At 36.2% G+C, this 21,710-nt stretch overlaps 1 protein-coding gene across 1 annotated transcript; it reads right to left on the bottom strand.

Annotated features, from left to right (window-relative positions):
• Nucleotides 1–535: 535 nt before the first annotated feature.
• STRAP (serine/threonine kinase receptor associated protein) lies at nucleotides 536–21,704 on the bottom strand. The gene is made up of 10 exons (XM_008969559.5): nucleotides 21,246–21,704; nucleotides 20,389–20,524; nucleotides 14,046–14,127; nucleotides 13,390–13,462; nucleotides 9,900–9,996; nucleotides 8,547–8,684; nucleotides 6,023–6,159; nucleotides 3,977–4,126; nucleotides 3,020–3,085; nucleotides 536–1,098 (listed from the first exon to the last, which is right to left on the bottom strand). The coding sequence occupies exons 1-10, from the start codon at nucleotides 21,355–21,357 to the stop codon at nucleotides 1,037–1,039; spliced, it is 1,053 nt and encodes a 350-aa protein (XP_008967807.1). The 5' UTR covers nucleotides 21,358–21,704; the 3' UTR covers nucleotides 536–1,036.
• Between the last annotated feature and the right edge of the window lie 6 nt (nucleotides 21,705–21,710).

Below are 21,710 nucleotides of genomic sequence, written 5' to 3'. Positions count from 1 at the left end.
AATTTATTAGAAGGTTTTAGAAGGGCTTTCTGAATGCCACCCAAATTTAAAGAATGAGGTAAAATTCCATACTTCTTAAACCACTGCAGGACTATAGTAATCCCATTTTTATAAAATCCATTCTATCTATCTGTATATACATACAGAGATGCCCTAACATGCTTTCACGGTCATTTGATTTTAATAGTTTTTTGAGGAGTGGTAGGATTTTAAGTGATCTTTCAGCTTACTGCTAAATTTCAGTTGATTTTTTTTTTTCTTATAACTAGCATGTATTATTTAAATAATCATTTAAAAAGGCATGTCAAGCACTTCTATCCAATCTGGGAATAGAGAAGGTAAATGAAACACTAGTAAAGGACATAAGAATTTCAAAAATTCAGGACAAGTAACTGAATCTCAATATTATAAAATAATGTTTATTACAGATTAATTGGCTTACCTTTTGCTATGGTTATGATACAGAAAAACCTTCTGGCTATTTCCACTTATAAAACTCACATTAGTAGTTTTTCCCCAAAAAAACCAAACATTGTTTTGTTTTAGAGGCATTTTATTTAGACAACTAAAAACAATTAGATGTTCAGAAGCAGTGTACAATGAACGAGAAATCAAACCAGTTACTTTATCATGTATTCCCTCTTCTTTACAACTGAAGCAAAAAAAGAAAAGGCATTCTGCTTTAAGATCAGAAAAAATAAGCCAATATAGTTTTCTTCTCCATAATAACATAAACAGCTACAAGAACCCTAATTGTAATAATAGAAATTGGATGTTGGCTTGTATATATTCATTAAAAAGATAACAGGCCACTGTACTATAAGAGGATAACTCCACCTCCCTTCATCTGACACTTGAGTTTTCACTTACAGGTAACACCAAGTTAGTTAGTTGTTCCAGCACTGGAGCTAATTCATTTTCCTCATTATTTACTGCTGTTTCTGTCTTAAACAGACAGTAACTCTGGAAGGCTGATGCTTTTCTCTGCTTGCTCGTTTTAGTCAGTTGTATACTAACTGCAACATATGATTGACGCTCAGGCCTTAACATCAGGAGCTGAAGGAAAGATGCAATCTGAATTCTCTGAAGCAATTTCTTCTATAAGTAAAAAAAAAAAAAAAAAAAAAAAAAAAGTCACATTAGTCAACTTAATGAAAGAAAGAAGCAAATCTACATTTCTGTGTAATGAAGGAATGAAAAAGTGTTTGTAAAGCATACTGTGGTAAGGGAAAGAAGAGAGCAACTGCACATGCCACTAACAACTAGACTCATGTCATTGAAAAGGCAAAGAAGAAAGAGTTCATGTGTTTTATCCACTAGATTCTCTTACACCATAACTCAACCTCCAAGGGTCCCTTTCTGGCCTAAATTTTCAAAGACTCCAGCTATATAACAAACCCGGAATTAAAGTCATGTCTTCGAAGGATCTGGCCCTCTCTTTTAGTGATTCAAATCCTAATATTTAGTGCTATTTAAAGCAAAACATTAACCATCAACATTAAGTTTTAGCAAGAAGGTGCTTAACAATAAAAAATTTAAGGAAAACTCTATTGGGTAAATGGTAAACACCTTCCCAACCTCCCCCAAAATCATCACACCCAATTTCTCATGGCAGCAATCTGCATATTTCTTCCTCATGATACCCCCACTCATCAATCTCACAATTCTAACAAGCCTAACAAAAGACTCTCAACTCCATCTACCTTTTTCTGTTCTCATTGCAATACCCTTATTAAAAACTACATGATAGGCCGGGTGCAGTGGCTCACGCCTGTAATCCCAGCACTTTGGGAGGCCGAGGTGGGCAGATCATGAGGTCAGGAGTTCAAGACCAGCCTGATCAACATGGTGAAACCCCATCTCTACTAAAAATACAAAAATTAGCCAGGCGTGGTGGTGCACCTGTAATCCCAACTACCCAGGAGGCTTACGCAGGAGAATCGCTTGAAACCAGAGGCGGAGGCTGCAGTGAGTCGAGATCATGCCACTGCACTCCAGCCTGGGCGACAGAGCAAGACTCCATCTCAAAACAAAACAAAACAAAACCTACATGATCACTCATCTAGACTACACTGCCCCCTAACTGGTTTATGTTCATTCTTGTTCCCAGTCCAATTCTTTGTACGTGCAACAGCCAAGGCAACCTTTTTTTTTTTTTTTTTTTTTGAGACAGAGTCTCTCTCTGTCACCCAAGCTGGAGTGCAGTGGCGCAATCTCGGCTCGCTGCAACCTCTACCTCCTGGGTTCAAGCTACTCTCCTGCTTCAGCCTCCTAAATAGCTGGGATTACAGGTATCTGCCACCATGACCGGCTAATTTTTGTATTTTTAGTAGAGACAGGGTTTCACCATGTTGGCCAGGTTGGTCTTGAACTACCAAGGCAATCTTTTAAAGTCCTCTTCTTAAAATTCAAAGGTTTCTCATTGCTCTTAGAATAAAACTCTCCAAGTCCTAATACAGCAAATGAGGCCCTCAGATGATCTAGTTTCTCCAGCTTCACTTTGCCTTTGCTCTTTAACCTGGAGGCATGGAGAAGTTCTTTTAGTTCCTCATATGCTATGCTCCTTTTTGGTTCTGAACTTTTAGTTAACATAGTTTTCCTGCTATGAACTTTTCCATCCTGTCCCTACCAACACCCCCTCTCATGACCTCACCTAAATCATTTCTGCTCATCCTTAGTTCCCAGTTTAAATGTCACTTCTCTAGGAAGCTTTTGTTAATCCCCCTTACAATAATTTGTTTGTTTTGGCATGTCTCCTAAGTTAGACTCTAGCTCTGAAAGAGTAACCACATCGGTTGTGTCCATACTACATCTCTGTGCCTATTACTACTATACAGTAGGTATTTAAATATTTAGCTTATAAATATGTATATATACATGCATAAATATTTAAAGTTTCCATTATTTAAATATGTTCATATTTAATAAATTTCTTCTGCCAATGAGTAAAACTTCTGTTACAGTTCAATTTTAAATCCCCCAAGACTCTTCTTACAAAAGTCAATTCCATAGCATTTACCTAGCTCCTCTTCTGTTGTCTCTGGAAAACCAATCTTTGGCTTTGCCAGCTCACCACTATCTTCTTCTGTAAAAAGAAAAGCAATGATGATTATATGACTTACACTATTAAAGTAATTTCTAGTGTTCAATAAGCAAGAAGAGCAACATGAAGACTATTCCAAGAAAATGGCTACAAAATATAATAAAAACAACTCCTTTTTAAATAACTGTGATTCTAAAATAGTATGTCTTTCTTCAAAATTACTTTTAGGTTCATACTGCAACTACTTAGGGATTAGTAACTGGGTATTTTTTATTAAGAACATGTCTACCTTTATTGGTGTGGATCAGTGAGTATTACTATTCAGAGATTAGATACATTTACTTGTAAATTCTTTATATTGCCTTCCAGCAAATTTTGAATTAGATCTATTCCAGCCACAAAATGTGCTAGTATAAAAATTTAGGAACAGACTAGATTGTACAACTAATTTTTCTTTTTTTTTTTTGAGACTGAGTCACTCTTTCCCAGGCTGGAGTGTAGTGGCGTGATCTCAGCTCAATGCATGGCTCCTGGGTTCATGCAATTCTCGTGCCTCAGCCTCCTGAGTAGCTGGGATTACAGGCATGTGCCACCACACCTGGCTAATTTTTGTATTTTTAGTAGAGATGGGGTTTCACCATGTTGGCCAGTCTGGTCTCGAACTCCTGACCTTGTGATCCGCCCGCCTCAGCCTCCCAAAGTGCTGGGATTACAGGCGTGAGCCACTGTGCCCAGCCATACCAAAAAAAATTTAAACAAAGGAACATGACCCTTTCTCTGGCCAATTTATAATCCTGGGCTTCTCGCTGCTTAAACCATAATATATAATTTAAAATTTATAGAAAACATGAACCCTGAAATAAAATTAATGATTAAAAATGACATAAAATCATGCATTTTAAAAATTTTATTATTCTGAATAAAAATTCTTACCAGGAAGCACACATTTCCAAAGGCCATACGTTTTTCCTACCACAGTTTGCCATAGTCTCAATGTTCCATCTTCTGAACCACTGGCATAGAGTTCTCCATCAGGACTAAATCTCACACAGTGAATAGGACCAAAGTGTCCCTTGTAGGATTCTGAAAAAGAAAAGGGCTATTAGATAATTTTAACTATTAGGTTAAATATTGATACGCTAAAAAAAAAAAAAAAATACTGTCTGTGTTACTGGGGAGATGAAAAATTCTTAAGGCAAACATTAAAACCTGTACTTAATTAATTTCTCATCACAAAAGTGGTATATCATTGACCCTTTCTCTTTAAGATTATTCCTTTCCAAATCTAGCACACATTCTAGTTTCAAACTGTCCCTCTAAAAAAAGCAAATGAGGCTTCATGTCTCATTAAGGATGGAGAAAAAGAGGTAAATGAAAACCCCATTAATTCTATAGAAAGTAGATTTAAAGTCTTACCAGTTCAACCTCCAATTTCCATATCCTAAAACTCACTGCCTATTTCTCAGGGAATCAATTTTTATTACGACTATAGAGAGCCACCAGGTGGAGCTCTTTTACACACTTTGCCTCTTAATTTCCTACAGTCCACTAATTATTCTGTCACACAGAAAGGTGAGATATAGATCAACAATGATCCATAAATATTTTAATCCATGGAACCCAATGAGAAAATGTATAGATTAGGAGCACTGTTATATTCAAGTAGTACCTTTAAGTATGAACCTTTCTCATTTACTTTCTAATGCCTCATCACCTTATTAGTTCTCAAAGCCCTTTACTAGACCAATGTTCCTATTCTGTCTCCCATCTGTGTCCCACCAGAGAATAGAAAAGTTGTAAGAGTACAAAGAACACAAGGTTTTGGAAACAGAAAGGCTAGGCAGATCTGGTATTCACTGTGACTTCAGATCTTGGGCAAATAATTCAGTTCTCTCAATCTTGAAAAAGAATAAAATATGAAACCAAAAACATTCTAAAACTTTGAAAACTAGCATTAAATAAAAGTAACAGAAAAGAATATCTTATTTATAAATCACTTGTATTCAAGTAATAAAAGCTGAACCATAAGCAATTAAAATAGATTCTACATGGTCCATCACCAAGGTTCCATTTGTGCAACCCAGATGCATCAATGTTCCCCAAGAAACAAAACGTAAAATTGTCTTTTGTTCTTTGGGTGTAATCTAGCAAGCTTCGTTCTTTGGTAAAGCAGGGCAGCTAGAAACAGACAAGAACAAGAAGAGACAGCTTATAGATAAAAATATATATTTATAAAAACTAAATATATTTTTGACCTAAAAGCAAAAACTATTTGGAAAGGCTAAAAGTAGATACTGAGAACCACATGTAACTATGTGAAATACCTGGTCCATCAGATAAATATACATTAACTTCAAATTAATCCCCATGTCTTTCCCTTTCCCTTACTAAGGACTGTTATCATGAAAATGAAAGCAAAACTCAAACTCCAAAACAGAATAAATAAAAAGCTGATAAAAATAACTATCCAATTCAGATTCCTAAAGGTATCCCTGTAATATGCTATACTGATTTTTCCCCCACACACTGTTCTTTACGGAGTCTTAGGAATTCCTAAGTTGGCAAAAAGGAAGACGGGCCAAGTAGATGGGGTTATACACCCACAACATAGTTCAGCAAGAACAGATCTCCTTGCATGTGTTTAGCATATGACTTTGACATAAGATTCCCCCCTCCCTCCCAGCCAATAAAGCCTAAAACTCACTGTACCGTAATACATAACATCAGCATAATGATGAACTTTAGTTAAAAGGATAAATTTCTGCATACTTTGTTTACAGATCTATAAAAGCATCTGACCCAAATGGTTAAAACTCCTTTTTCACTTGTAAGCACCAAGCTTAAGTTAGCTGAAAAATTTACTTTCAACATATATATGTAACATATATATATATATATATATATATATAAATGAGGTGTTAATTACTGGGACTTAACATATGATAAAGGTAACCACATCACTATAAGGGGACAACTCACCTAATTCTTCTCCACTATTATAATCATACTTATAAAGTTTAAAATCTTCACCACCTGCAACAAGAAATTCTTTCTCAGGATGAAGAGATGCAGAATTGATGGTTGCAGGAGCTTCAAAGGATTTAATTGGGTCCAAACTGAAAAAAAATTTAAGTAGTATTTACAAATCTTGAATATTGTATAAATAACGAGTTACATTTGAACTGTTCTTAAATTCTGAAACCCAAGGAACAATTAAATACTCATTTACTCAAACATAAACACTGATGTAAAAAAAGCTGTTAGCAAAAAAAAAAAAAAAAAATCAAATGGATACTATGCCCAAGTGGAGCTCATCTCAGCAATACAAAGACATCTTGATGGAGGGATATCCAGTTTATGCAGTGGATGTCTTCCCGGAAATGAGTGTGTTGGCTAATTAAAACTGTATGAATAATACATTGGGATTTTTGCTCTTAAATAAACTTCACCTGTATTGTTTCATTTTTCTACAACCACATATTATCTTTGTAAATAGAAAAAGTTTTCACAGTAGGTAATTAATATAAAGGATTATTTATATATTATTATTAATTGCTGAAGGTTTAAGCTCCTCAGCAAGATAAACTTTCTATGTCATAAAATATAAACTGCTGAAAACAGTTTCTACTATAAGGCAGTAAAAGACTAACAAAATTTGGGGCTATAGTTATATAATAAAAATCAATGCATAATAACAGCTTCATCTGAAATTCAATTACAGTTTGGACATTAGCTTTTTCAGTTTAACCCTAAAATTCATGAAAGGCCTCCAATACAAAACATTATAGTATCCCAGCTCCTAAATACTTCCCATCATCATATACTTTAAAGCATGTTAATTAAAGTTAGTCATGACTTATGCAGGATCACTACATAGCAACTTGCTGGCTCAAATGCTAGAATATTCAATGGTCCAGAAAATTTCTGCCACCAACATGGGATTTGCCTAACTGCAGGAGTGAGTGAAGAGCATTAATAAACCAATTGATGGCTCCAGGCCATAGTATTCTACTACTATCAGTTTACTGTATGTGTATAAACTCCTTGACATTGCTTAATTGCTCTCCTCCAATTTTACCGCCTTTTCTTTCTCCCAGTTAGCCCTTTAGACACAAGGTTAAGACACTGGTCAAATATCAAAGTGTAATGTGGTATAATCCTTATGGAAATCAATTAAGTGTCATGTATAACTAAGAACTTTAAACTCATTTCTAGCCTTTGAACTGATAATTCTACTTACAGGATCCTATCTACTGTAAAGAAACACTCAGAGATGTGCTAGAACATTCACCGTGGTGCTAAAACAGGGAAACTAACCCATAATTTAGTACAACCTATGATGCAAATACAGTGTATCAAGTAAAAATGTTTTCAAAGAAGTTTTAAATGGCTAACAATATTTTTAAACAAATCAAAATAGTATTCATTATGGTCCTAGTAATTAAAGAAAAAAACACAAATACTGTACACCCACATATATAACATAGAAAAATGGACTAGCAGAAAATATAACTACCATTATCACTCTTGCACCTATGGGTATAATATTGTGGGTACATTTTTTTCAATTATGTTATATATTCCAGTCTTTCTCCAAGAGTATTTACTACATTTAAAGTCGCAAAATTCAAATCTGTTTAAAAAATTCATTAAGTCTGCACATACTCAGGAACAGAAATAAGATTATTCCTTCTCTAAAACTTTAAGGTGAAAATATATAGTAGAATCAAGATCACACTGTTTTTTTGTTTTTTTTTTGAGACAGAGTCTCACTCTGTTACCCAGGCTGGAATGCAGTGGTGTGACCACAGCTCAAAGCAACCTCCACCTCCTGGGATTAAGCAATTCTCCTGCATCAGCCTCCCAAGTAGCTGGGATTACAGGTACTCACCACCACACCCAGCTAATTTTTCTTCTCTTTGTATTTTTATTTTAGAGACGGGGTTTCACCATGTTGGCCAGGCTGGTCTCAATCCCCTAACCTCAAGTGGTCCGCCCACCTCAGCCTCCCAAGGTGCTAGGATTACAGACGTGAGCCACCACGCCCAGCCCACACTGGTTTTATATAGTAAAAAACATTAATTACAGCACCATTTCAGTAGCTTTTGCTTTTTTTTTTTTTTTTTTTTTTTTTTTTCAGAGGAGGTTTTGCTTTGTCATCCAGACTGGAGTGCAGTGTCAAGATCACAGCAAAATGCAGCCTCAACCTCCCAGGCTCCAGCAATAGAATACTCACCTCAGCCTCCCAAGCAGCTGGACTATAGGCGTGTGCCACCACACCCAGCTAATTTTATTTTTTGTAGAGATGGGGGTCTCACTGTGTTGCCCAGGCTGATCTCAAGCCATCCTCCCACCTCAGCTTCCCAAAGTACTGCGATTATAGGCATAAGCCACCACTCCTGGCCTCTTTACTTTTAAAAAAAATAAATACCTTCCCATTTTTAAGTAGCCAAAATGTCTTTTGTCACCTAAAAAAGAAAATGAAAGTATTTCTTGGACATACCTTACTGCACTATGAAAAGCAATAGATCGTCCATAAGTTATAACCAAAATCTCTCCCTCAGGAATATATTCCATACTACTAACAGACATATTAAAATTTAGAGATTTCACTTCTGTCATAGTAGCATGATCCCAAAGTCTGCAAAATAAAGATAAAAATATGATGTTTACTCATGTAAGAAAAAAGTTTATAAATTCTAATTATATCTGCAGATTAGCCAACGAAAGAACAATCACAATTACAGAAAAACAACATTCATTCCAAGTCACAAATTACAGATGATTAAAAAAAATTCTGGGTTTCTATATACAATGTCAAATTATGCATGATAGCTTGTAAGTAAAATCAACTTTAATACCTACATACACTTCCCAATTTGGCAAAACTACATTATTAAGACAAGTTCTAATCTAGTCAATTTCAGCATTGCTATAAATAGTGGTTCTTACACTCTGTTTTTGTGAATCTAGTAATAGCTACACATCTTTCCAAAGAAATATACATCAGGTGTCAGCACACAAGATTTTGTATAGAATTTCAGAGGCTTCATGGTCCCTCCCTTTAACCATTCTGCCCACAGACCCAGGTTAAAAACACCTGCTTATAAGGTATCAGCAATTTAATTTTCTTCTGAATTTTGCTGTCTGTATACACAAGGTGAGCATCCCTTAACTGAAAATACTTGGGACCAGAAAAAAGTTGGATTTCAAACTTTTTTGGATTTTGGAATATTTGCATTAGACACTTACCAACTGAGAATTCCTAACCTGAAAATAGGAAATACAAAATGCTCCAATGAGCATTTCCTTTAAGCATCAAGTCGGCACTCAAAGTCTCAGATTTCAGAGCGTTTCAAATTTCAGATTTTCAGGTTAGGGATACTCAACCTGTATTAGTAAATAGATAGCTCCAGATAAATGTGACCTGGGTGCAACTTAAATTTTAATGTTCAGAACATTTTTCACACATAATATTAAATGTATTTAAAATATAAGCTCTAAGGTAAAATATTTTGCAAATTTTAAGTTTGTTTTTCTTTTGAGACAGTCTAGCTCTGTCGCCCAGGCTAGAGTGCAATGGCACGATCTCGACTCACCGCAACCTCTGCCTCGCAGGTTCAAGTGATTCTCCTGCCTCGGCCTCCCGAGTAGCTGGGATTATAGGTGTGTGCCACCGCGCTTGGCTAAGTTTTGTAATTTTCATAGCGACAGTATTTCGCCATGTTGGCCAGGCTGGTCTAGTACTCCTGACCTCTAATGATCCACCCGGCTCGCCTCCCAAAGTGCTGGGATTATAGGCGTGAGCCACCATGCCCGGCCTTAAATTGTAAATTATTAAAGAAAAATTACTTACCGAACAGTTTTGTCATCAGCAGAAAGAATCTGTTTATCCTCACTGCACCATAGAGCTTTTTTTATACCAGAAGTATGACCACTAATTTCCTTAGGTTCTTGAGATAAAACAATTTAAAGTACATTTGTTAATATATGATTTTTTAAACTGAACAATATCGGAACAATTACATATTTTTAAAAACACACATTTTAAATTAGACTGCAACTTTTCAAAGCCCAGCCCAATTCAAACTTGATGTTTATATAGAATACAGTTAGTTTTTCTATATTGGAACATAAATTTATCTGCATGACAGGGACCCAAGGAACTACCATGCTTGCTATATGTAGCTGAGTGAATGCACCACTCACTCCCTCTAGGCTAAATTTCTGCACAACTGATAATATTCAAAAGCATTATTGTATAATAAATAAAAAGTATTTTATATTTATTATACGTATAATAAATATAAAAGCATTATTGTACAATAAATATTATACAATATTTATTGTACAATAATACAAATATTATTGTATAATAAATATAAAAGCATTATTGTATAATTGTATAAGTATAATAAATATAAAAGAATTATTGTATAATAAATAAAAAGTATATATGTATAATAAATAAAAAGTATTTTATATGTATAATAAATAAAAAGTATATATTTATTATATGTATAATAAATAAAAAGTACATATTTATTATATGTATAATAAATAAAAAGTATTTTATATATAATAAATAAAAAGTATTTATTATATTATTAATAAAATAATTAACGTGGCATAATTTAATAAGAACACGGACTCAGGAACAAAACAGTTGAATCTGATTGCAGTACTATGGCTAACTCTGGGACGTTTATCCAAGCAGCTATTGATAGTAAATAATGAGAAATAAGGGTTGGAAGGAAAAAAGGGAAATAGAAAGTGGGACAGCAATTCCCAAGAATGTTTCTACACTGTGAGGAAAACATAAAAAAAAAGGAAGGGAGCTTAAATCTGTAGGAGATTATCCTTTCGAAGAACTTCAAAAAACCCTCACTGCTGTCTCTAGGGGCAAAAGCAGACACTAGAGGCAATGCCATTCAACACTATTTTCACCTTTGGGCATGTTACTTAACTTTTTAACTTTATTTCCTCATCTGTAAAATGAGATAACAATGGTTACAAATGCGAATAGGGCTTAACAGATACCCGATACACAGTAAAACCTCATTTTATTTTCTGCTGCCAGCATAGCGAAAGAGCAACTTTCATAAAACAGCTTTGGGAAAGGTAAAGAGCATGAAAAATGTCAACCCAATCCCTGAACTACCTTGCTTTGACCCAATCCCTGAACTACCTTGCTTTGTTGAATGGGTTCATAGATTAAGTGAGGTCAGAGTCCTTTGCTATGTTTTGGCATAAATTTATCAAAAAAGAAAGGAGAAAAAAACTCCTACATGCAATGGAGAATAAAAAAATCTGCAAATGCGCTTTGTTTCCTCACCTTAAAAATGTTTTCATAACAAATTACTGTAACACTAAAATGTAAAATATTTTAAAAAGTTCTCAGAAATGGAAGGTATCTCAAGAGAATAACCGCTTAATTTCCAATGTGGTTCTGACTCTCTTATTACTCTTTAAAATTTTATAGATTTATGACTACATAAATGCCCACATAATAAAATCTGAAAGATACCAAATATATAATAAAACAAAATTATGTTTGTCATGTTTTGGTAGCTAAGTATATATATGGTGAGGGAAATGATTAAAATATTATAAAATAAACATGTAGACTGGGGAAGACACCTATAACTTCTGTAAAATGAGAGAATGCATAAAGGATTTCGCCACCAAAATGTTAAAAACATATATACCATAAAACCGCCTTAACAAAATTTAAAAGCAAATGATAAATTAGAATTCAATAAAGAACCTTTAAAAACCAGTAAGAAAAACATGAATAACACAACAGATAAATGGACAAAGGGTAGACAGGCAATTATTCCATAAAAAAGGGAATATATTAAAATGGTATTCAATAGCATTTTAATCTCATGAATATTCACATTAATACAACAGAATTATTTTCTTAAATTGACAAACAGAAAGTTAGTTATCAGTGCTCACTAGAACATGTTGGGTATAGATACATACATATATACCCATACTTTGTTGGAAGACACTTTGGTACTATCTATCAATGGCTTCCAACAATTCATTTTTTTTTTTTCTTTTTGAGAAGTAGTTTCGCTCTTGTCCCCCAGGCTGGTATGCAATGACACAATCTTGGCTCACTGCAACCTCTACCTCCCGGGTTCAAGCGATTCTCCTGCCTCACCCTCCTGAGTACCTGGGAATTACAGGCGCCTGCCACCATGCCCAGCTAATTTTTTTGTACTTTTAGTAGAGATGGGGTTTCACCATGTTGGCCAGGCTGGTATCGAACTCCTGACCTCAGGTGATCCACTCACCTTGGCCTCCCAAAGCACTGGGATTACAGGCGTGAGCCACTGCGCCCGGCCACCTTCCAACAATTCCACTCCTCTTTGTCCCACCAATTCTACTTTTGCTTAGTTATCTTAAGGAAATCATTGTGAAAATATTTGCAACTGTAAGGATGTTTAGCATAATACTGCTTTTCATATTTAAAATCTGTAAGTAGCCCAAACAGGCCAAAACAGGAAACTAGTTAATTCACTTATGATATATCCACAGGATGGAAAACCAGGAAGTCATTACAAACAGTTCATAGACTATTTAGTGACATGAAAAAACTGTAACTGCAGATTTTTTAAAATTCTTCCGAATAGCTAATATATTTACATGGTTCAAAAATCTAAGCAATATGTGCACACAACTGAGAATTCTCACCATCACCAACTTCTATAAATAACCAATCTTTCTTACCAAAAAATAGTAACACTGTTCTGCACTGTTTTAAAACTTAATGATAAAAATTTGCCATAATAAATTTTCAGTTTGGAAGAAGGTTATACAATAGCAACATAGCAAATAAACTTATTTTTTAAAAACTGTGCAGAAAAAAAGACTGAAAGTTTATAAACCAAAAACTGATTAATTACGTTTTAGTTTTCTTCTTTGTTGACTATTTTTTTTTTTTGAAACTGAGTTTCACTCTTATTGCCCAGGCTGGAGTGCAGTGGCGCAATCTCGGCTCACTGCAACCTCCACCTCCCGGGTTCAAGCGATTCTCCTGCCTCAGCCTCCCAAGTAGCTGGGATTACAAGCGCCTGCCACCATGCCTGGCTAATTTTTCTATTTTTAATAGAGACGGGGTTTTGCCATGTTGGCCAGGCTGGTCTCGAACTCCTGACCTCAAGTGATCCACCCGCCTCAGTCTCCCAAAGTGCTAGGATTACAGGTATGAGCCACCGTGCCCGGCCATGACTATCTTTATTTTCCAAATTTGAGTACTGAGCGTGAAATTCTTTAATCAGTTATTTAAATCAAAAGAAAATAAAACTACAAGCCTATGTTTAAATTATGCTTACCTGCTTCAGGTTTGTTCAAGTCATATATGCGTAACAGTTTATCCTGTCCCCCGGTTAACAAATAATTACTATCCTGAAAACACAAAGTAAAATGTGAATAGATTAACCATTTTAATAGTTATTTCTCTTTCAAACTTCAACACCAAATAAAATCAAAATCTAGCTCACAGACATCACAAAGAGATGCCAAGACATAACCAATTACTTCTGAGAAGATACTGTGGAACAGCTGACCTCTCATAACTGCCAAGACTTGTAAGCTTTCCACTTCAAAAGCGTTACACTACACTACATATACATGAACTCTCCCATTCTCCCCTGATCCTACTCCTCTCCCTTGTGAGAGGCGCTTTTCTGATTATCTCAAATTTATCTTCTCCCTTCTATTAGTAGTTGGGGAAGGCTACTTGAGCTTTTCAGATGTTTTTTGCTTGTTGAAGGACTGGTCCTCGTTCCACAGTATCTTAAAAGCTTGACAGGATTAACTATGAAACAAATTCATAGAGCTTAATACACAATCAAATCAAATATGAACCAAGAAATAACAAATATTCCACACAAAACATATCAAATATACACACCAATCAAGTATAAAAGCATTATCACACTATGTACCAGCAACTTAACTCGCTAAAATAAATTCCATTTTCTGATACCTGCGTGAAATCCACAGTCTTGACAATGTGTTTATGAGCCAGGGTCATCAATTCATCTCCTGAGACAGCATCCCACACTTTGCTAAAAGTAAAAAAGAGAAAATTAGTAGGATAAATATTACCCAATATATTAAAAGGATAAATACAATTATAATATTGATGAGTACCAAATAAGTTAGATATGTGAAATGTTACATAAATGTATTATAAATCTCCTTTATCTCTAATATCCCTCACAGACTTCATTTGATAAAATATTTAAATAAGCTTAAGGGAAAAGAAATTTCTCTGTAAAAACTTTATAACCAATCTAATTTTCTTTGACAGTGGAAAAGATATGAACAATTTAAGCAAGTAAGATTCATGAACCAACCCATCCTCCTTACTTTTATTTTAGCTGACAGCCATAATATCCCTTTAGCAAGCCTGTCATACATTTTAACCAATTTTTAGTTTCACCATGCCAATTTTTTCTCTATTCTCCACTCAGATGCACAATAAAAAATAAAAATAAATAAAAAAACCAGAAATCCTTAAAAATGTTACAAGGGAATGAAAAGCCTTGGTACAGGCTAAGTAAAATTTTAAATTAAGATAGTGGAGAGACAATGTCCACTTCATCTCTTCTTCAAAGCTGACTTAAAATTTCAAACTCTAGTACAGTTAACTTCCCCCAAACTATCAGCCTTTGATTATATAATGCTAACACTGACTATTTTAATCTTTACATTGTTTTTTCTGTCCCACCCCACCCCAAAATACAAGTTGGTTGTAGGTATACATACATTTATATGTGTATGTATATTCCGGGCGGTAATAGTTGAGCAATACTTTACAAAATTACTCTAAAAGGGTTCCCCCAAATAAAAAAGCTTAAGGAAGGGGGAAAAAAAGTTGATTTTAGATCAGAACAGGTCAGTGAAAAATAAACAAGAAAACTTTGCAGACAGGGAAAAGAATTGCTAAGAGTGAAAAAGCTATGTTCCATAGAGATTTCTATTTTAATGCAACTGCTATTTATTTTCAGGAACACAGTGGGCAATAAAATGGTAGAGGGAAAAAAATCAGAGAAAAGCAAGATGTATCTTTTCTTTTGCTTACCCCAATACATAATAAAATATATTAAATATATATCATTCTATACTTAGTGCTAAGGCACAAATGGGAGACAAAAAATACCCCACAGTAGGTTCTTGCCATAGTAGAGCTTTAGCGGAGGAGAAAAACATGCATTAAATAACACATTTAAGAAATATAATTAAAAGACATATATATGGCTACAAAAACTCAGAAAAAAGCACCTAGATATTGTCCAGAAAATGTAAGTAACAGAGCTAGCCGTCGGAAGAAGCAAAGAGAAATATATCAGGGGAAAAAGAAGGGAAGGCTATTCCAGATAAGCATTAATAGCATGTGCAATGTGGTTAATGAATATGAAAGACCATCTAACAGGAATGCTCATGATACACTACCAAAGCTTGCAATATTTAATAATGTGGGTCATGTGAGTGGCTGAATAAATATGTTCTGAAAGAAATAATGTCAACTATAAGTAGCCTTGCTACTAAACTCCCTAGTATTCATTTCTCTTTGCCCAGGAAACTTGCTCCTCTCTCTGTCATTCCAATGCAACTCTCTGGCCCCAATCTACTTTCCCAACCTCATTTTGTATTGTTTCTCTGAATCTAGCAACAGTAGATTATAAACCATTCCTCAAATAACTTACGTATTTTCTTCCAGGCTCCTATGTTCTTGTTTATATTATTCTCTTAAGTCTGCATTTTATATTCTTAGCTATTAAAGTTCTACTCACCCTTAGGGCTCATTTCAAATGCTATCTTTTCTTTGAAACAATTTATCCTCAACTCCAATAATTAACCATTCCTTTCTGTTCTCCCACAGAACTCCACTTATTACTGTGCTTAAATTTGCTTTGTTTTTTGTTTACATATATCCTTAATCACAGTGAAATGCATTTCATGGTTGTGGTAAGAGTTCACAAGTATTAGAATGACAGAAAGCATCAAAAGTGAAGAAAACAACAAATGTATCTAAAATTATTATTCTAATTATTCACAAGTCTCCAAAGAAACCCGGGCAATGTCCTTTGATATGCTAATCTCAAGTTTATTAAATAATCTCCCATAAACTTAAAACCTCTCTCTTTTTTTTTTTTTTTTTTTGAGACAGGGTCTTGGTATATTGCCCAAGCTATACTTGAACTCCTGGCCTCAAGATCCTTCCACCTCAGCCTCCTAAGTAGCTACAGGCTAACGCCAACATGCCAGCTCTAAAATCTTAAGATTCTGCTTAGACTGTGTCTATTCAAAGGTGAGAAGAGAGTTGGAGTGACCAAAGTAGTAATATTAACCAGAGAGGTAATGTGTCTGTAGTTTTTCCTCCTATTTAGAAACAGTACTAAAATAGAGGCATGACATTTTCTGACAGGGCATGTACTAACTCTGGCAGATTTCCATTATTCACAGTAAGAGCCCTAAAATGGATCTAATCTAAATGTTTCCTAATGTATTATTCAATCTCCAGGCAAGAAATTGACATATATTAGTTGGCCACAGGGCTCAAATCAAGACAGTAAAGCGCTATTAACAATACCCTTTCAGTAGCTAACCCTCCAACATTTTCTTCACATCCCACGAAGTACCTGTCATCTCCTTAAACTACTGTTACCTCTTATACCCCAGTTTCTTGCAAATAATAATGCTGCCTGATACTTTCCATATCCTCAGAATGAACTTACCATAAGTCTCATAATAGGAGCTGCTTAACTTACTTATTTAAACCTTCAACAAAACAGGCCAGTTTAAGATTTTTTAAAAATTGCCCAAATACCTTAACATGTTGACCAAGTCATCTAGGAGATAATACCATTTTCGATTTATCAAGAACCTTATTAAAAGTAAAATTAGATATTTCTATTGGCTTTACAAGAAAGAAAGAGTGATACATTGTGATTACCTATAAATTCCTGGACCCAATCCCAGATCTACTTAAGCACTCTTGGGAGCACAGCACAGAATTGTCTTTACTTTGGCACTCTTCCCAAATAGATACAAAGAGATGGTGTTTTAGGGACACTGTACTCAACACTGGACTCAATTGCCCAAATTACTCCAAGATAACATTCTACACTAGTCCACAGACCTATTCTGCTAAATTTCTCCACAAGAAACGGGACCAAATTCCACTTCTAAATGACCACACCATAAATGAGTTTTCCAAGAAACGTAAGAACGGAGGGGAAAAAAAAATGTTTCTAAAAATGCTTTATACCAACCATGACTAATCAGGTAGGCTGTGGGGAGTAACTTCTTGGAGAGAATACACACACACACAAACACGCACATGAAAACACGCTCCTACACCCCACAGACAAGACATAGAGGAAATGAGGGATAAATCTCAACTAGCATTTATTGAGCACCTACTATGTGACAGAGATCATATTGGACTTCAGGGATATATGGTGGAGAAAGATCTCTCTGTTCCTCCAATAATCTCATGGGTCTTAGTCCCATTTTACAGATATGAAAGCCGACATTTAAGAAACATCCTGCCATGGTAGGCAGATCGCTTGAGCCCAAGAGTTCAAGACCAACTTGGACAACATGGTGAAGCCCATCTCTACAAAAAACACAAAGATTAGCCAAGCATGGTAGTAGACGCCTGTGGTCACTATTCAGGAGGCTGAGGTTGGAGAACTGCTTGAGACTGGGAGATAGAGGCTGCAGTGAGCTATGATCACGCCACTGCACTCTAGCCTAGGCACCTAAGACCCTGTTTCAAAAAAAAAAAAAATCCTATGATGATCAAACTGGAAATACACAGCATAGTTAGCACACGAATGCAAGCCCACCTAGTGCCAATGCTTGTTATTATTTTCCACTCTAACACAGCACCTAAAGCCTTAACTGAGGAGGGGGAAAAAAAAATCACAAAAATCTTCCTTCTTGACATTTAAATCTATTCAACCTTCCTTATATGAGGCCAAATAGTTTCAAGGCTTTAGCCATATTAGTTTCAAAATAATATGTGATTTTGATCAAGTGCGGGTGGTGATAGTTTACATGGTAGCTATCATCGTTACTTTACATATGTAACACTTTCATAGGTGTAATAGACTTCAGGCAATGTTGTAAGTATTCCAAACATATTAACTTATTTAATATTCAAAACCAACCTATGAATTAGGTACCATGACAGAAAAAAAAAATGGTTAAATAAAGTGCATGAGGCCACCAATTCAAATTCAGGTCATCTGGCTCCAGCCTTCATGCTCTTAATACCACTTGTAAACACAGACATTGAGACTTGAAATGTTAAAAAAGCATAAAAACAACACTGTTTCAATAAACAAGAGCATACAGTCACGTATCCGCCACCACAATCAATCAGCCTTCATTTTTTCATTCTAAAATTGGTATGTTTAATGTACTTAAAACGAAGGAGGCAGCAGATTTACAATTGCTCCTTAGTGTGAGGTTGTTAAAAAAAAACAAAGAAAAAAATCAAAGGCCAGCCACGGTGGCTCACACCTGTAATCCCAGCACTTTGGGAGGCCAAGGCGGGCAGATCACTTGAGGTCAGGAGTTCGAGACCGGCCTGGCCAACATGGCGAAACTCCGTCTCTACTAAATATACAAAAATTAGCCAGGCGTGGTGGCGTGCACCTGTAGTCCCAGCCTCTCAGGAAGCTGAGGTGGGAGAATCACTTGAACCCGGGAGGTGGAGGTTGCAGTGAGCCGAGACTGTGCCACCGCACTCCAGCCTTGGCGACACAGCAAGACTCTGTCTTTAAAAAAAAAAAAAAAAAAAAAAACCACCACTTGTACTCTCTAGCCTCTTAAGTCTAATAAATCTGTGTATGCACAATAGTTCTTGATATTGCCTTCATCAGCTTAAACAATGAAGTGTCAAATTCCTAAGTTACAAATACCAAGTAGGAACTGGAGATAACAAGATTTATAAAATATGATACATTCTCAAAAAAGGCAACGAGGGCCACTGCAAGTCAGTTTAATAACATAATTAACCGCCAAAAGTCAGAACAGGTAAGGTATATTCTGGCAACAATAAGATTAGTATAATTAGATTGTAGGTTTATGGTGTGCAATGGCAGAGGATGATGCTGATGAACTAGGATGAAGCAAACTGTAAAGGGCCAACAATTGAAATGTGTCCTTTAGGTCAGCAATTCTATGACTGCACATCAGGAAAGAAAAGGAAGAAAGAAAAATAAAAAAACACCAATAATCAGTATGACCAGTACTCCATCCCCAGACCAATCAAACCAGAATTTCTGTACCAGGCACAGTAGTTCACCCCCGTAACCCCAGCTCTTTGAGAGGCTGAGGCATGGAGGCCAAGAGTTTAAGACAGCCTGGACAACATAGCTAGATACTGTCTGTATAGTAAAAAGTATTAAAAAATATTTTTAAATGTAGTAAAAAGTATAAAATATAAATATATGGTAAAAAAGTAAAAAAAAAAAAAAGTTTTAAAAATCCGAATTTCTGGGACTCATACCATTTGAATATTTGAAAAGCTCTCCAGATATTCTAATGTACATCAAAGGTCATGAACTACTAAAATGGCAAAGGGAAGACAGGAAGATCATTAGTAGAGAAGTGACATGATCAAGTATGTTTTTAGGAAGACAACTGGCAATAATATGGAAAATGAATAGGAGGAAAAGAAACTACTGAAAGTTAAAAATGATCCTGAACTAAGGCAGCCAGAGTTACTACATGAAGGAACATTGGAGTCAGGAGACAACCTGCTGGCAGAATCAAAAAAGATGATGATAATCTAGATGTAAGGGAAAATCAAGAATGCTTTAGATTTCAACCTTTAAAAACTTAGGAAATGACGAGCAGCTGAGTTTTGTTTTTTTGTTGTTTTTTTGTTTGTTTGTTTTTGACACAATGAGTTTTAATGATGCCTAAAGCCAGTTAACAAAAACCGGGATTGAAATAAAAACCTAGGGCCATCAATGTAGGATATCACTAAGGAGTACACACAGAGCAGCATTCGTAAAGGAGATCAACATTCATTATCTGGTGCGTTTGTTAATGCAGATTCCTGAGTCTCAATCAAAATATACGGAATAAGTCATTTAGGCCTCTGAAAATTTTGAGAACCACTGAAGACAAAGAAGCACACAGGACCACGATGGACCACGATGGAATTTTGGTGGGATCAAACATGCGTTCTGTATGGCAGCCAGTGAGTCAGAATTTTATGAATATCTGACACTGAAGTTTTTGATTATTTCAGGACACAAGCTACAGAGAACACCAAAGTTAGCCATCTTGGCTACACTTACGCTGTGAAATCTGCAGCTGCTGTAGCTGCTTTGGTGGCATCCTTATTCAGTGTTGCACCCCAAACAGCACCTTTATGACCCAAAAATGTTCCAATCCAGTCTCCTGTATCTCCCTGGCGTAGCATAGGTTTACCATCTAGAAAATATTTTTTAAAACATGTAATTTATAAGTTCAGATTACTTAAAGTCTAAGATTCAAATGTAAATATACAATGATGTTCAATGACAACGTGGAAAAATTGTTTCAGCTATTTAACTACCACCACCCACTGAAGGCACTAAGGAATGTGCAGTAATAAATTAACTGAAGAGCTGAACAGATCATTCTCTCTGAAAAGCATCTGTAATTCGCTGGGAATACTGATCTGCGTCAAAACAATCTAGATTTTAGTCTTATTTTGGACAGACATCTTAGCCTAAATCTCAGTTTCCCATTTGAAAAATGAGGCTAATACCACAAAGGAATATCCAGTGAGACAAGAGCGAACGTCTTTGTAAGGTATTGCACGGCCTGGCCTAATTTCTCCTTTCCCCAAATCCTTGAAAGCTATTTACAGTGTTGTCCCGAGAGTCTAGGCAAATGCTGACCAGCTCCTTCAAAAATAGCAATAAAAATAAAATAAGGAGAGAGGTCTTAGTTGGAGGTAATAGTTTCTACAAAAGCGTCCTCTCGGCTCCAGCTGCGGATTCCCTAACACACTCCTTTCTCCACCGGACCAGTGTTGGCTCTCATCTCAGATGTTAATATCGCCCCCTCCCCCCTCACCACACCACCGCTTCGGCACTGGAGCGTGCGAGTCCCGATCCCTTTCAGCCCAGTCCCAGCCGTCGGGGACCAGGATTGCGGCCTTGCTCACCTTTGCAAGCGCTGATTAAGAAATACCCATAAGGCGTGATGCCACTGAAGGCCAAATCAACCACGGGCCGCGTGTGGCCAGAGCAGGTGAGCGGCGTCTGTCTCATTGCCATGGCGGCGGCGAAGCCAGCGACCGGACTGGCGAGCTGAGGGTCGTCGTTGTCTTTTCTCTCTTCTGCTGCAGTGCCTCGGGCTGCTCCAGGCCCCCGCCCTGACACTAGGGCTGGGCTGGGCAACAGGAAAAGAAGGGCAATCCGGTGGCACCGAGGTTAGGTAGGGGTGAGGGAGGGGTCAGGGAGTCTGCGACCAGCAAGCGACAGTCGACGAGGGAGGGAAAGGGAGGGAGGGAGGAAAGTAGGGGATGGGGAGAAGCGGAGAACCGGTCCAGCCACGATTCACACTGTCCACACCGGTATCGGCAGGAAGTGACGACGTAAATGACGCAGAGCATCCGCCGGAAATGACG

The sequence above is a fragment of the Pan paniscus genome, chromosome 10 (genome assembly GCF_029289425.2).
Source record: "Pan paniscus chromosome 10, NHGRI_mPanPan1-v2.0_pri, whole genome shotgun sequence".
Classification (NCBI taxonomy): domain Eukaryota; kingdom Metazoa; phylum Chordata; class Mammalia; order Primates; family Hominidae; genus Pan; species Pan paniscus.
Note: the sequence above shows the minus strand (reverse complement) of the source record. Positions and strands in the feature narration are given on the sequence as shown.

Excerpts from the sequence above, each read along its gene's own strand:
- STRAP (XM_008969559.5), bottom strand. The coding sequence starts at position 21,357 with ATGGCAATGAGACAGACGCCGCTCACCTGCTCTGGCCACACGCGGCCC. Across the intron at positions 13,463-14,045 it reads AGACTGTGGATTTCACGCAG|GATAGTAATTATTTGTTAAC; the intron begins GTATCAGAAAAT and ends TTGTGTTTTCAG. Across the intron at positions 9,997-13,389 it reads CTTGAACAAACCTGAAGCAG|AACCTAAGGAAATTAGTGGT; the intron begins GTAAGCATAATT and ends TTTTATCTCAAG.